General features: G+C 41.2%; 1 protein-coding gene across 3 annotated transcripts in view; it reads left to right on the top strand.

Annotated features, from left to right (window-relative positions):
• The window catches only part of SPOCK3 (SPARC (osteonectin), cwcv and kazal like domains proteoglycan 3), a 131,482-nt gene extending 114,991 nt beyond the window's left edge, over positions 1–16,491 (top strand). For all 3 annotated transcript variants that reach the window (XM_074355541.1, XM_074355542.1, XM_074355540.1), the window contains 4 exons: positions 4,189–4,410; positions 9,128–9,190; positions 11,934–12,053; positions 14,050–16,491. In XM_074355541.1, coding sequence (XP_074211642.1) covers positions 4,189–4,410; positions 9,128–9,190; positions 11,934–12,053; positions 14,050–14,213 — 569 coding nt within the window. In that variant the 3' untranslated portion in view covers positions 14,214–16,491. The remainder of the gene's footprint in view (positions 1–4,188; positions 4,411–9,127; positions 9,191–11,933; positions 12,054–14,049) is intronic.
• The last annotated feature ends 201 nt before the right edge of the window (positions 16,492–16,692 follow it).

The following is a 16,692-nucleotide window of genomic DNA, read 5'->3' as shown; positions in this document are numbered from 1 at the left end:
CTGTACAGCACAGGGAAATATATATAAGATCTTGTGGTAGCTCACAGTGAAAAAAAATGTGACAATGAATACATGTATGTTCATGTATAACTGAAAAATTGTGCTGTACACTGGAATTTGACACAACATTGTAAAATGTCTATAACTCAATTAAAAAATGTTTAAAAAAAATACGTGTGGATGTTCATTGAAAGTTTACTTATAAGTGCAACACTGGCCACAACCCGAATGTCCATCCTGGCAAGCGGATGAAGAAATGGTTGTTCGTCCATGTGATGAAATAAGACGCACTTTGGCAGAGGGACTAAGTCAGTCCTCAGATGAAGGTCTGCTCTGCACCTGACATAACAGAGCCTGAAAGCTGCCCTCAAAGAGTCGTGCCAACTTGCAGGTTTTTAGCTTCATGCCAGAACAAAGAAAAATACGGGGAGGAATTCCACAAAACCCCAAAATCAACGATTTAAAATCCACAATGTGCAGCATCCAGCTGATGTTTACCAAGCACGCTGTGAAGCATAAAACAGTGGCCCGCAGTTTGGGGAGGTTGCAATCCAGAAACCATACCCAGAGACAGCAGTGAGGACGGGCTTAGCACACAAGGACCTTAAACAGCTGTTGTAAGCTGTGTTACTGCGCACGGTGGGATAAAGGTGAACAGACACCAGGTACGAGAGGAACAGAACAGCCCATAGTACGTGTAGGGAAGCGGACAATGAATGAAATGAAAAATGGATTCTATGGAAGAGAAAGTCCACGTACCTGAAGAGATGTGACAGAAACCACCCAAAACAAAGCACATGGGAAAAAAGATGGTGGGATAAATAGTAGAAGGGAAAAAATAAAATAAAAGGAAGATGGAAGATTTAAATACAACCATATTGATGATATTAAGTGCATGTGGCTCTAATGCTTCAGTAAAAAGGCAGAGATTGTTAGACTTGGAAGTAGTGTGAGAGTCAGTGCCACGCTGTCTCTAAGAAACCCATTTTAAGTGTAAAATGCAACGTAGTGTAAAGTAGAATAGAAATTCTAATCATAAGAAAGCTGGAGTGGCTGGTCTGTCTAAGGTAACGTCGACGTCAGAAATTGGATGAAAGCCAGATTCTTCACCGTGGCCACACCAGTCAGATCCCCGGTAGCCCCGGGTTCCTGCTCTGTTGGTCTTCACGGGCGTCCATGCTGTCTTTTTTCTGTGTTATATACGGGGAGTACGTGCTGGCACATCTGAGAACTCTCTCAGTCACCACATAGTGTGTTGCTCCACAAGTTTAAAATAAGATAGGAAAAGTTTTTTCCAAATTTATTTTATTTTACATTTGTAGCATCAAGATAATCGTATTAAATAGTATACATTTGAGAGGATAAAAATAATGTTATATCTGGTCCTTTTCTGTAACATCATGCCAATGACCCTGGTAGCACAACTTTGTGTATATCATTCTGATGACATAAACTCACTGTGTTTTTTATCTCCAGGGTAACATAGAGGTCATGCTTTGAAAGTCCACACATTGTCTAGATGTGGACGTTAAACCTTCTATATATTAAATTACTTAACGACAGGCCAGTGGCCTGAATCCAAATCAGCTTCCCTGGCATTCTCCATCTAAAACGTCACATTTCATCTGACTGGTCTCTCAGCAGACACGTGCGCTGTAAGTTCATTACTTTTTAACACAAAGGATAAACTCTTAGTTCCGTTGTGTCTAAAATTTACTAGGTGTCTGTGCGCATCACATTCTCAGAAACATTCTTTTATGTTGATACCTGGGTTGTAGAAAAGCTCTTCTCAAAGTAGAGCTGCAAACACGATGGGAAGTGAGGCCCCTCCTCTTTCACACCATCCTGAGGAAAACAGCGAGGAAGGACGTGCTGAAACTAACGGTGTTTGTGGGTCGTCATGACACTGGGCGGAGGTCGGTTTAAGCCTCCCATTTTAAAGGCTGGTGGCGGTTCAAAGGAGGCTCAAGCGAAGGTGTGATCCGAGCAGCCCACGGGCGCCCTCACGAGGGGTCCCCGGCATCCACGCTGCTCCCACAGTCCCGGGTGGAGTTTTCCTTCCGGAGCTAATGTCAGCTGTGTCAGCGCTCCAGTCCTTCTTCTCCATCCTGAAAGGCACAGGGCGCGTGTGCTGTTACCTCCACGCTGACCCGGACAGGAGGCGCTCCGGTGGACCCTGGCCTTCTGCTCCGGCCCCGCATCCCTGGGTCTCATCCACCCGGCATCCCAGCAGAGAGCGAGCCTCCGGGCCCAGCTCCTCCCCAGAGCCGTCTGGGCTGCACTGCAGCGCCCGCTCCCACGTGGGCAGCACCAGGACCAGGCAGAGAGCAGACAGGCCAGCCTCCCCTGGGGCTCAGCCGCCTCTCCTCACAGACACTGGCAGGCCTTCCGCGATGCCCTGGGAGCCTCGGGAAGCTGGCAGCGGGGCCCTCCGCTCTTCAGAAGGAGGTGAAGGGAGAGGGCAGGCCCTCTGCACTGACTCCCAATGCCCCTTCGTCTCCCCAGACCATTTGCTCATAAAGGCATTTAAGTTCCTTCAGTGCTTCATAAGATGAACTTGGGAAGGGAAGAGAAGGTTAAAGCCACACCAGAAACCTCAACCCAGAACTCGGGTTCTTTGAGTGGTTTTGCAGAGTTTAGTGCATTTATTTTTCCTGCGGGTGGCTTTCTTCACATAATCCCTGAGCACTCGACAACTTCTGGTGGTCAGGGATAGCTTCAGCCAGTTTCTCCAGCCATGCTGTTATGAAAGTAAGCTCAGAGAAGAGGGTCCTTGTCCGCATGTTCCAACCCTGCATTCCCAGAACCAAGGTCAGGACCTGGGAAGTAAATAGGAGAAGAGCCACTCGCGTTTACTTTCTGTTTGGTTGAGTGGGAGAATTCTGTTTGTTGCTGCCAACAGTTTTACAAAGAAAAGCACAAACAGTGAGAAAGTCACTGGATTTCTCTCTGTGCTTTTATGAAAGCGTCACAGACACCGTCTGATCTCTGCACGCCCTTGCCCGGCACCGCAACGCACAGATGGGAAGCTCTGAGTATGTTACCGTGATAAATCCTGCAAAGATGGCGAGATTGCGAACGTCTTCAGTCCTACATCTCCTACAGTAGATACCCATTTAATTTGTAATCCTAAGTATCCTAAAAATGCAAAATATCTTCTCTGCCATTATTCTTCATCTTGCAAACTAAAATTATAAAAGTGGTTTGTGCACAACTAGAAAATAAAAGGAACTGCACCTGAGGGAGAATTCCGCTCATAAATGGTTTAACTGCTCTCTAGCTCCTGCTCCTGAAGCTTGTCTGTCTGATCCTCAGTTTCCAGACAACCGTCACACCCTCTCCAAGGACAGCCTCTCCTCCACGCTAGTTAAATGAGTTATTGTTTTCCTGTCACTTGTGATGAGTGAACCGTAACAAATAAGGCAAAAACCAGATGACAAAACACATGGGAAAACCAGCATAACCTGACATGTGAGAGTCGAAGGTAAGTTCCTCAGTTATGCCTCACGCTGCCGCTGCCGCTCTGCAGGATGCTGACCCTGGCGGGGCCCGTGGCTGGCGAGGTGATCGCCCTCGGAGAGCGAGCGGCTGGGTACAGACCTGTCCCCCGTGCACCCCTGCGCCCACCGTGGCAGATTCGTGCTTAGAAGAGGCCTTGAGGGAAGACAGGGGAGCTGCGAAAATTACACAGTGGTGGTTCTTTCCCCGGATGTTACTTGTGAGCCGTCAGGGTTGCTGTGGTTCTGCCAAGATACAGAGCACTGCTGAAGCTGTTATTTATAGTATGTCAGTCATACTTCTGTTAAAAGGGCATTTTGCTGCTTTGACTAAAAAATGAATTTTATTTTTTTATGAATATTACTCAGAGGTATGTCACCTAGTGAACCATTCATCATGATAACCTGTTTATTCAGGAAAAGCTTGACCAATAAAAAGAAGAATAAAAAATCTATAATATAATGACAGTAGGAACTGCCACTGAGCAAATGACTAACTAGTCCTGATGCTTTCTGTCCTGGTTGGTTATTCCTCACAGCTCTCCTGCCAGGTGTGTGTGACTCTCTCCCTTTACTCTGGAGCCAACTGGGAGCAGGTGCCTGGAGGGGGACCCGCGTGGCATCATGGTGTTTGCATGCTGATGGTGACATCCAGATTTAGCTCATCTTTTTTTTCTGTCTTTGCCTTTAGGATTTGATACCAGTATTTTGCCAATTTGTAAGGATTCACTTGGCTGGATGTTTAACAGACTGGACACCAACTACGACCTGCTCCTGGATCCGTCAGAGCTGGGCAGCATGTACCTGGACAAAAACGAGCCATGCGCGGAGGCCTTCTTCAACTCCTGCGACACGTACCGGGACCGCTGCATCTCCAACAACGAGTGGTGCGCCTGCTTCCAGAGACAGCAAGGTACAGCCCCCATGTGCTCGGTCCTCCCAGTGACAGTAGTGCCTCACCCCACTCTTTTGGTAGCTATTCTTCTAACTAAAGTGGTTAACAAAAGAGCAGGTAAGCCTGAACAGCGTAACTCAGCCAGGGATGCTACACATGCTGAAGGAGATGAAAAACCATAATTAATGTGCTCTGTTAATGCACTTCGTTAGAGTCTCCATTATGAGCCACCAAGAAGGACATCGGGATAGGAGAACATAGATGCTAAAGGTAGTCATTTAAATTAACCTGTTGTCGGTCTTGCCCACGGTGTAAAAACGGATTTTCATCTCTATACTGTGGAGTTTAATGTTCTGTTTTGTGATCTTTTTAAATGAGCTGAATGAACCATAGCTTTCACCATAAAGTTATTTTTACGTATTTGATTTTAAAATGATCTTTCAAACTTTTAAGATAACTTAGCTTTATAAAAATTCATTAGCAAAGACGGAGTCCCGATTCCCTGGAGAGGCAAGGCAGCGGCTGTCCTTGACAGCCCGTCTTCACTAGGAAACGAAATGTAACAGGACGCTGGAGCCTGCATGTATAGTCGTCCGGAGGGTGATTAAAATCAAGTGTGTGAGGGAAGGGCCCCAAACACTGACATTACGGGAAGGTTTGGGGAAACTCCGAAAACAATGATACGTGTGACCCTGATGCTGATTTTGAAAGACAAACTGCATTTCAAAGCTCCCGGCAGCTGAGAGAATGAACAAGCTGCTTTGAACTGTGTGGATGGTTCTCAGGTTTTCAGGAAACCAGCACATTCTCTAGGGCATTTTTACTATCTCAATGCCTTTTCATGTATTAGTAATAGTTTAGTAATTAGAGACAACATGCTTATCTGTAAACTGGGTTTGTAGCGTAGATTATTTATAAACTACTTTAAACAAAGTGTAAAAAATTTGATTTGTTAGAGTATTCTAAATTGTACACACAGACACACACAGAGACACATGAACACAATCACTCACATTCAGACACACACACACTTACTGACTTACTATTACATGCTTTCAGGTTGACCGAATACCCCTAGAAAACTTCATCCTAGTTTTAATGACGAGTCTACACTTAAATCACTTAAAGAATAAAAAAGTAAATCCAGGTGAACTGCCATAAAAAGACATGTGGTCTTTTATTACAAGTGTTTTTTAGTTTTTCTTTGGTTGTTATGATAGCATGTCCAAGTGTTTATACAGGAGCATTTAAAACTATTCTGAATAACTCTGAATGTTTCTACTGCAGAAGTCAATGTGTTTATCTTAAAACATTCCTAGATTTTGCAGTAATATTTATAGAACTAATCAAAAGTCCCCAAAAGATTCTGCTTTATATACATTTCACGTATTCACTTCCAAAGTATTAAAATCCTTATGGTCACATAAAGATATTTTATGAGATCATTTAATATATGGTAGAAGTAATTTAGTTAATGGTACCCAAGCTGGTTAAAGGATTTATACAACTTCCCAAAACCTTAGGAGAGTTTGGCTAATTATGTGCATTACTTTAATATGCTAGAAAACATTACAAAAAAAAAAAAAAACCCCAAAAAGCTCTGTCACGGTAACTGACTTAGGGAATTAGTTCATCAGGTAATTTCATGAAAAGGAATAAACATTAATTTTAAAACATTTTTCTTCAAATGTTTCGCCTTATAAAGAATGTGTTTTTCCTATTTATTCAATACAAATTCTTAAGTTTACTATAATTAGAGTAAAATGTACGTGTGTGTGTGTGTGTGTGTGTGTGTGTGTGTGTAGAGAGAGAATAAGTGGGTGTTACTGATCCAGGTTGACTTAAAACTGCAATCAAGACCATAGTTGTATGGTTGTTGGAAAATATCAGAAAAATATAAGTGTTTTTTGAAAAGTACCTTTCAAAAATACAAAATTAAGGTTAATTTCAATAGTTTAATCAAAGAGGTTGAGAATATAAAGTCTCAAGCCGGTGAAATACTTACAGTTTTTCAATGGAAAAAATGTTTTAACTTTAATTAAACTGCAAATTTGTTTCCATGACTAATATTCTGAAATCCTGAGAGTTAAGTGGTACAAAATGGCTATGACTGTGGCTTGTGTAATTCTTCTTTCTAACTAATCATGAAACAGGCGAAGGAGGAATATTACTTGGGGATTTTTGTTATCTTGGGTGTTAGTAACTGACTTTCGTAAAGTGTATTCTAAGCCCCCACTCAAAACAGTAAATCCATTTATTTCATTTCAAGTCTTGTTGTAGTAAGATCCAGGAAGAGAAAGAAAATTAACATTTATTCAGGCTCAGCTAGTTTTTGAGATACGTAAAATCATTTATTACCCACATAGCCTGTGAAAGTTTGATTACCCCATCTCACGGCTGAGGACTGGCGCGCACTGGCCCCAAACACCTTCACGTGGTGGGAGGAGCACAGGGACTGGGATTTGAAAGTTCTGCCTCCATCAGCTTTACCGCTATATGCAGACTTTGCAAGGTCGTCAGACATAAAATGCGGAGAGACGTCCCTGTGCAGCCTGTTGGCAAGTCCCATTCAGTACAGGTCACCCCAGCAAGTCTCACTTCAGCCAACGGTATGCCGATGGGTGGGAGCAGTGCATCCTTAGAGTGGGTAACGCATTTGGCCACAGGGACAGGGACCAACTGCACCAGCTGCTACGAAAGACGTTTTCCTGTTTAAGGCAAGATGTTAAGCACAGGGAGTGTTATTCATCCTGTTAGAGGCTGCGGGGGCCATAAAGTGTGAGGAGGACAGGGAACACGGGAGCAGCCCCTGAGAGGGGCTCCCCTACCCTGCAGAGGATATGCTGCCCACTTGGGCATCCCCAGACCTCTTCCGCGTCCGCCCCCTTTTCAGCTGTGACTCTAGTTGTATACGTTTGACAATGGAAATGCACCTCCCTAAAAGTGACTAGCTGTGAGTGTGGGAAAGACACATGTGTATATTCCTATTGTGCACATGTAGATATTTCCTTATTTATTTTCCTAGTGACATTCAGCTCAGAATTGAGTGGGAAAATAAGAATGCATTGTTATCATTGTATGGAAAACTATCAATTCATGATATGACATTCAGGTAATGTGTGAATGGTTCCAGTATAAGGATTTGAGTTTTTAAATTCAGAAATCAAAACAATGAAGAATGTTATTTTTAAAAACAGCTTTTTTTTTTTAATTAACTAGTAGAAGATTTTAATTCTTTTTTTCTTGTTTTTTAAAACAAGTGTTGGGATTCATTACTTGTAAATTCAATGACTGAATTAAAGCCTATATTCGATAACTCATGATTTTCATACACCTTTAAGCAGATAAAGTCAGAATTTCCCATAAAGTAAAAACATCGGTAGATGATGGGAAATAAATCTTGTGTGTAAGTCTGTGCTGATGCCCTACACCGAGCGTTCACATCTCACCGTGTCCAGACCTTCATGCTCTTGGCCACCTCCCTGCCCTTCCATCTGCGTCCGTTCTTTGCAAGTGCGTTTCACGACCTGTGAAATCTCAGTCAGGCCCTCCGCGTACTCCCGAGTGGAAGGCCAGAAGCAGAGAGGAGAAAAGGTATTTCACACTCCCGTGCTGTATGTGGAACAGCCTGATCTACCATGACTTCTCTGGAAGCATTGCACGCCCCTCACACAGAGCTGGTGGGGCTGTCCTGAGTTTATTCAGTGAGGTTGCTAATCAAGAGTCAGGTTTTTCAAACCAATTACTTTTTCTTCACACGTTAGGATCCTCTAGAGAAAGCATTGTTGGCCTTACGTATTAAACTGTAAAATACATTTCAAGTTCTTTGTCTTATTTCCTCATTCCACTTTGTTGCTTCCTTGAAAATTTAATAACTGACTATTGCAAGCTTTATACTAAAGAATTTTTAATTATTTGAATTAATTATATCTTGCTTTTCCTTAAAAAGTTACAGTGTAGCAAAATAAATACTAATTTATTGTTCTGCTGTTTCAATGGTTTGTGATACAGTTTTACACAGCAAGTATTAATATCAAGTTTTTAGAATATGAGTAAAACATTAAACTATTTTCATATAAAATATGTATTATATGGAAGAATATGTATAATTATATATAATAATACAAGCCAAGCTACATTGTGTCTATTTAGAATTTTACGCTTCTGAAAATATTCTCCAGTTGGTTTGAAAGTTTGGAAAAGTAGACAAATACTTATTTCCAAATTGGTTTAAAGTCTTGTTTATTTTTTAAAAGATGACTTCTCAGAAGTTACTGTATATTATGTCCTGTTTCCCAATTGCATGTATTGTTGAAGCATCTGGGTGCAGCTAAGAAGACCGAAGCCTGTGCACATTACTCAGTGTCAGAATCTATAATAGCACCTTTGAAATTCCTCGGAAACATTAACTGTTTCCTAGATCATGTTTGAGTGCAGTGCTGTTTCTCTCGATCATAGAAACTCTTCTATGTGAGGAAAACGTAACCAGGGAGCTGTTTAGGCAGAAGCCCCTCAGCTGTGTTTACCTTAATGAGCTGATTGACGAGTGAAATGAAAGGAACCATTTTCCATCCTATAAGTGAATTTTATGATTGTACATACATGTATCTACTTGCAGAATACTTAATATGTAATATATCTTCTAAAGCCATGTGACTCTTCGTTTTGGTAATATGGAACCCACACTGTCTTTGTTTAACGGTAACCCTTAAGGTCATGTTTAATGCTGTTGCAGCCCCGCCTTGCCAAACGGAGCGCAGCAGCCTTCGGAAGCGGCTTGAGGTGAAGAAGTTTCTGGGTGAGTAGCAGGTCACTCTCTGACCCCTTCAGTGCTCACGTCAGTAACCCCAGGGAGACAGCACTGGGAAATCAGTGTTCATCCCACAAAGGTAGACCACACTGAATTTCATCAACAAAGCTGATGAAGTTTTGGAAAGCCATTAAACTTACTTCTATTATCTGACCTGCTGAAAGATGCTAGGTGTGTTTTACTACCCTAATGCAATGCTCATTTTGAAAGTTATTAAGTAAAAAAGAGATTTAAACAATGCTAAAGTTAAAGCATCAGCAGAAACTTCAATTCTAATTCTGTTGGTAACAATTCAAGAGTTGATGGCATGTGTGTATTCAGAGACGAGGGAGAGAGAGAGGCGGGGTGACACGTGGCCTGAGTACCTCAAGGAGAGGTGAACAGGCCTTTTAGACTGTTTCATCAGTGCTTTTTACAACTCACTTTTAGTAAGTTAATGTATGTAGAAGATGATGGATGAATAGATAGATAAATTCCAAATTTTATCCAAAGCCTTGAAATACTTGAATGCTTGGCTGTCAACAGATTGTGAAACTATTATGTATGGTTATTTGCTTTATTCCTGTAAACATACAATTGTTAAATAACCTCTTTTGGGAATAATTTTAGATTCAAAAATTTACAAATGTAATAGATAGTCTCATACATCCTTCACCCAGCCTCCCCTGAAGCCACCTTACTTCCCAAGAATGACGGTTGGATGTTTGTCAAGTCTAAGAAATTAACATCAATACAGTCCTGTTAGCTAAGCCTCAGACTTTGTCTGGATTTCACCAGTTTGTCCACAGTTGTCCTTTTTTCTATTTTAGGATCCAACGTAAAACACCACGTAGTTTTGCTCTTACTGTTTTCATGTATATTAATGCTCCTGGGTATCTGACATATAACTTTATGTTTTTGGATCTGATTAATCAATTTGTATTATATTATGATTTGCTATTTTTGTAATTACCATATTGTATGTTTACATGAAAAGATTTTACATATTACTTGAAAATTCAAAGTTCAAAATAAATAGGCTAATACTTTGTAATGCAGCATTTTCAGATGTGAACCGTCATCATTAGATCAAAGCTACAAAGTATCATGTTTCTTTTAACTCTTTTGTAAGATGCCCCACAGTCCTGCTCACAGGTGTAAAGGTGATGTTGGTAACTGGCTTTGTTTGTGTCTACAGATGGAAGTTCAGCACGTACAGTGGGAAACGCCACTGACCTTCAACGGTGAAATGTTTTAGACTTGATCAATGTCTATTAGTGACAGATCTATTAACATCCAGGCTTTGGTAATTCAGTGTTACCAAAAAATGAAAACATTCAGTGCCCAGCTGGGAGGAGTCACCTTTGTTCACAAAAATGTTCATAAAAGTGGAAGTCACCCCTGCAGAGCCGTGCCCCTCCCCCGCGGCCTCCGCGCTGTGAGAGGCGGGCGCTGCCTGCGCTCCAGCCCCAGGCTGTCTCGGTCGAGGCCGCAGCTCCAGCCTCGTTCTGACGACGCTCTTCCACTTTCGAGGTGCACAAGCACTGGAGATGAGTTAAATGGTCACACTGACTCTCGCTCTTAACATTTTTATGTCAAATATGGCAAATCATGGTGGTTTTTAAGAGGTAGAGATAATAATGCTGAAAATTTTCCCAATTTTCGCTGGCCTTAAATCCACAGAAGGTGTTCTCATGTTTTCTGTGTTGGCGATATTCTGTGTACCTCATGGAAAGACCAGTAGTTCAAATATTTCAAATGAATCAGTTTTAAATTAAATTGGTTACTCATATATCAGAATTTTTAAGCTTTTAAAAAGGATTAAATAATGAGCCCATATTGTTGCAAGACTAGATGAGAGTTTCACGTTTTATCCATTTCTTAGTCATTGGTTTTCTTTTTTTTTTTTTTCACCAAATAACTATAGTGTGTCTGATTGTTGAGAGAAAAATTGGTCAGGAAAGACAGGAAAATCTAATCTCCAGAAGCTTACATTGTAGTGTTGTACTGTTACTGAAGACCAGGAATTCACTTCTCAATTATTAGCTGGACATGATCACTGGCAGTGTGCCAGGACTATGTTATATCCTATAGGTGTGAAACAGATGTCTCTCTTCCCTACTAGACTGAGTTTAAGAGTTGCTCATATAACAGTGAAAATCAAGAGCATCCAAAGTGCCCAGAGCATATCACAAGATACTGGTGAAGCCGTGCAGTAAGACACACACACACACAAACAAACACACACACGTGATGGAAGAAATATATCAGAAACTCTCCTGCTTAACAGAAAGGGGTCACGTTTAAGTCAGGTTTTCAGTTGCAAGAGGGAGGGAAGGGGAGAGGGTTCCAGATAAGGAAGAGATTCCTGTGGAGATGAAGCCTTCTGGGTCTGGAGGAAGCAGCAGCTTGACGTGGGGAGAGCTGGGGGTGTAGGAATAACAGTCTGGGGAGCGAAGTTCGCAGGTGGCCATGCACCTGGTCTGGGGGACTGGGTGTCACGGCATCCGTCAGATTCCAGTTCTGGGTGTCCTGCCCCTGAAAACGGCACCCTTTGCAGAGTGAGGAGAGGAAAGACGGAAGATTTCTCAGCAAACGACACTCACAGTGGCAGTTCCTCACAACGAGGGCGGGGCCCCAGCTGCTCTGTCCTCCGGGCACCACCGGCTCCCCGCCCAGGGCCGGGCCCACGCGTGCCTGGCTGAGTGACCCGAGGAGGGGCACCAGTCACTCATCACGGTATGTCTTGCAGGGCAGTACATCCCCCAGTGTGACGAGGACGGTTACTACAAGCCCAGGCAGTGCCGCGGCGGCGCTGGGCCGTGCTGGTGTGTGGACAGATACGGAAACGAGGTGGCGGGCGCAGACTGTGGTAAGAAGGGGGTCCTCCCTCAACACGCTCTCCACACTCACTAGTACTCTGTGCAGACATGGGACATCGGGGGGCGGGGGACAAAGACTGGCTCCTAGCACACTAAAACCTCGTATGAATAAGAAATAGGACCGCATAATTTAGATGGTTTAAGAAGAGTTACAAGGTGGGCCCCTTCGCTACTTTAGATACAGAAAGTACGTTAAATGCCTCACCTGTTCTTCTGGGTGGGGAGGGCAGACTGCTCCGGGCCACCTGTGTCCCCACCCAGCACCTCCTGTCTGTGTGCCCTGGAGACGTTCACTAACGTTCATGGGCAAAGGCTCACCCATGAAAGAAAAACAAACCTTTTTAAAGTAAAGGTCCATAAATTGTAGGTTTGTGGCCATCTTTCCTTATGTTTGGGGGAGAAAATACACTTTTAATTGTTTGAAGGGTAATAATAATTAATATTTTAATCGTTTTTCTATGCATGCATTTTACATATATACCTAAAAAGTAGTATTACAATTAAGTTGAGCATCATATATATACATTTTAAAGTTTTAAGTGTGACATTACTTTTGTCTCATAAAATATTTTTTCAGAATGCAAGTTTTAAATTAGTATTTTTGTTTGTACCGTGGAAAATTTTCTTTACAATAGCCACTTAGCTGTATAGACACATAATACAAGCGCGCGTGCACACACACACACACGGAATCAATGGATTGTGTTTCCATTAATTCAAATGACCAAAAATGAAAACAAAGTTCTTGGCCAGTCTTGTGTTTTAGAAAACGTTTTCCTCCTTTATGGGATTTTGAAACTGACACACTGTGGTTGTTTAGAAATAGATAAGTGGTAAACAGCATAAAAGCAATAGCATTCAATGATGAAATGCCTGCTTTGCGTTTATTTATTCCATAACACTTTTAATAGCTTGGCTTTGGTTTTCTGATCAGTGTTTTCAGATTTAAGTAGGATGAAGTCTAGTCAGTAGCTAACAGAATTGTAACATGTGTCTGTGATACATAGTTTAAACGGGTTGCATTACTAAGTACTTCAGTCATCAGTGATGCCAGTGATGGATAAAGAATTTCAATTTATCTTACAAGTAAAAATTATATGGAGATGAATTTAATAAGTGTCGGAAATTGTTTGGGGAATATGACTTCTGAGTTTTCTCAGCGTGTTGAAATTATTAAGAAAATACAAGAAGTTGCAGAGTAGAAAAAGTTCTCTTCACGTGTGGATCTCCGTGCGTTGTATTGTGAAATCAATCAGTTATTAACCGCACTAGATTCCATTGATAGCATTTGTTATAATTAGCTTCCACAGAATTTTAGGACTAAAATATTAGGAAGTGTAGAAAATAAACACACCGTCTTGAGGAGGTGGAAAATGAATACATCCTGAGGTGTGTGTGCATTACTGCCTCCGTGAATAGGAGCTGATGTTTTCCTAAATATTTTTAAAGCATTGACTGGCTGTGTTAGCTTTTTATTGTTCTGGTAACAAGATCCCACACAAGTACATCATCTTGTGGTTCCAAACATCAGACGTGCAGCCCGGCTTCCTGGAGCTCAGGGCAGGGCGTCCTCAGGGCTCCTTTGGAGGCATTGGAGGAGAGTTTCCCAGCCTGGTCCCCACTTAGAGGCCACTGGGTCCTCTGCTAACGGACTGTTTCCCTGACTTCAGAGCTAGCCGCCTGCACCTCTGACTGTTCCTTGTAACCACACCTCCCTCTTACTTTGACATGGGCCTTCTCAGAACTGGGCTGAGATCGTATCACTGGACTAGAACTCTTGTCTGTCAGACCTCAGTAATAATTCTGCTTTTTACCACATGAATTTTAACAAATGATGACAAATGGATCTTACCTTATTTTTGTTAAGAAAGCTAAAGAGCAAATTAGAATTTTATGAAGTTCCTCAGTTTTCATCACAATTTTCTGTCCATCAGAAATTATCCCACCACTCAGTCAAATAACACCACTGTTTACCGCTTTCCTAAGCTGTTGATTTTGAGACCTCGGGAGATTTTGCAAGTGGAGACTTCAGAGAGTGGGCCGGTGACATGGGCGAGGATGGTGTGACACGCGGAGAGGATGAGATTGGAGACGATGAGGAGGAGGAGGGAGACGATGACGATGGCGGGGACCAGGACGGCTATGTGTGACCGGCGGGGACGGAGCCACATTTCCGCCATTTACACGGCGATGCCTACAGAGAACTACCTTCTTGCCCAAAAGCAAAATGAGTCTAAAACTCACTTATGTTTTGTATAATTATTTCAGATACTGCAACTAAAATCCTAGAGCTTTATGTTTAAATACAAGTCATTTACTTTGAGTTGTATCTGTCCTGGAGAAAAGGGACATGTACGGGGTCTCTCCTGACAGCAGAGTGCGAGGAGCTCGTGGTCTCGACAGACGTCCGTGAGAGCAAACTGTAAGTTGGTCACAGACGGAGCAGCCAGCGCTGGAGGTCGTGTGGGACACTCTTCTGAGAGGAGTTCTCAGTTGAATCTGCAGTAACTTATTAGTGGCCTGGGCCCCCAGGATCTTATAAAAATATGCATGACCTTAATTGCAGCTCCCAAGGCGCCTCTTCCTAAAGCTAGAGCGACTGACTCAGAGGTGAGTGAGGTGAGAAAGACAAAGTCCATCCCTGAGTCCTCCGTCGAGCTTGTCATCCCAGTGATGCTTTTCATTATGCACTTATTCTGGATGTGATAAGACATCTTAAAAATGGCAAGTATGGAATACCATGGATTCTGAAAGGTAAACCCTTAGTTATCCTTTCTAAATTTTGTTTTAATGTGGACAGCAGGCTCATGTAAATTTTTTTTAAATTTTTAACCAGCATGGTTTCTTTACCTTTCTAGGTTTCTTGATCTTTCTGACCAGCAACATAGGGTGCAGACTTTAAAGTAGAAAGACAAAAGATAAGGATTCTTTTAAACTGTATTTTCACAAAAAAGTTTGTCATTTGCCCAGTACCAAATTTTAAAATACTAATTCTTATTTTATTTCCTATCTTAGATAAAAATTTGCATTTAATCTAAAAATTGTGCCATTTTGTTACTGGTATTGAAACTTGGCAGGTGTATGGTGCCTTGCAAAGTAGAGACAGTGGTTTCAGCATGCGTACTGGCACAGGACAGGAGTCCACAGACAAGCACACCTAATTAACCAGTTGATACCAGTGATGTCACTGCTGCTGGGATGAAGAAAATGGAGTGTGTTTCTTTCTTTTTTCCTCTTGTTACATACTTGCCACCTGGGCTTGTGTATGATTTTTGTGTGGAGTAGCATCTGAGATTCAACTGCAACAAAATTACTTTAATTGTTGTATTTAAGTTAGCATGTTAGTTAATTGTGTAGACCTTTTGGCACATCCTCACTTTTAGTTTACCAGACCTATGGTTTTGTGCTCATGATAAAAATGGAAAAACCTGTTGGATGTTACACATTGGTATCGCCATTTAAAGTGGGTCAGCTGGTTTCCCAGTATATGATCCACTGAAATATAGTTGGTGGATTCTTTCCACGTGATTTATACACACTAAAAAAATTTAATGCTGACTTTATGTGATATTTAAGGTGTAATGCGTTTTCTTTATTACTGTTTATGTATAGTTTACAAAATAAAGAATCTTGTAACCAAATTAAACTGTGCTGTAATGATTTTCTGGGGCATAGGTAGTAGCATGAAGGATTATTAATCTGTTTCTTGATTTTAAAAATGGATACATCACAAACTAGCTAGAAAAGTTTTTTGAAAAAATTTTGAGTTTCAAAGTCAGAGCTCTTGGCATCTTGGATATTGTTTTATTATATATGTTTTAAAAGATTTTTGTTTGCTTGATTGTTCTGTTTTCACTTAAAAATCTTAATTCTTATTTCTATTTTAGATAAAAATATGCATTTAATCTGAGAATTATGCCATTTTGTTGCTTGTATCAAAATTTAGAGAAGGTACTGTATGGTGCCTTGCAAAATGGAAATAGAAGGTTTTAGCATGCGTTGTTTCATTTGTCATAGCATTGCAAAGTAGATCATTTTCTTTGTTGAGGGTAGTATTCTTAAACCCATTTTTGTGGTATTATATTTATTATATTTAGCTAAATTTCTGTAGCAACAGCATTTTTGAAGAGTGATAGAATAACCCTTACCTGTTTAACAAAAGTGTAAGAACCACAAAATGCAACTTGTGGATTGATTGGAAAAAGAAAAAAGATCAAATTCTGTATAAAGGTTTAGCAAATTAATTCAAAGTAACAAGTATGGTGGTCTTTAAGTGAAGCTGTTTTTTTAAAGACGTATCATCTTTCAGGCTCCCAGGAAAGCAACCAATTCAACCGAAAATATAAAACTGAAAATATGTATACATCACTACACTTTATATAAAGTCTGTGTGTGCAGTATATATTTATATAAATGTGTTTAAAATTATATTTGTGACAGATCTCTTGGTCATTTAATTCATTTTGAATATTTTGATTTAATATAATTATTTATTTATTCCAAAAACATCAATATTGAGCACCTACTGATGCCCAGGCACTATTCTAGGCACAATAGAGTCACTGGTGAGCAACATAATTGTGAAGTTCTATTCTAGGGCAGAAGGAGGTAATACATTTACCCCAGCCC

Source organism: Camelus bactrianus, chromosome 31, assembly GCF_048773025.1.
Source record: "Camelus bactrianus isolate YW-2024 breed Bactrian camel chromosome 31, ASM4877302v1, whole genome shotgun sequence".
NCBI lineage: Eukaryota > Metazoa > Chordata > Mammalia > Artiodactyla > Camelidae > Camelus > Camelus bactrianus.
This window is presented reverse-complemented; position numbering and strand designations above follow the sequence as displayed.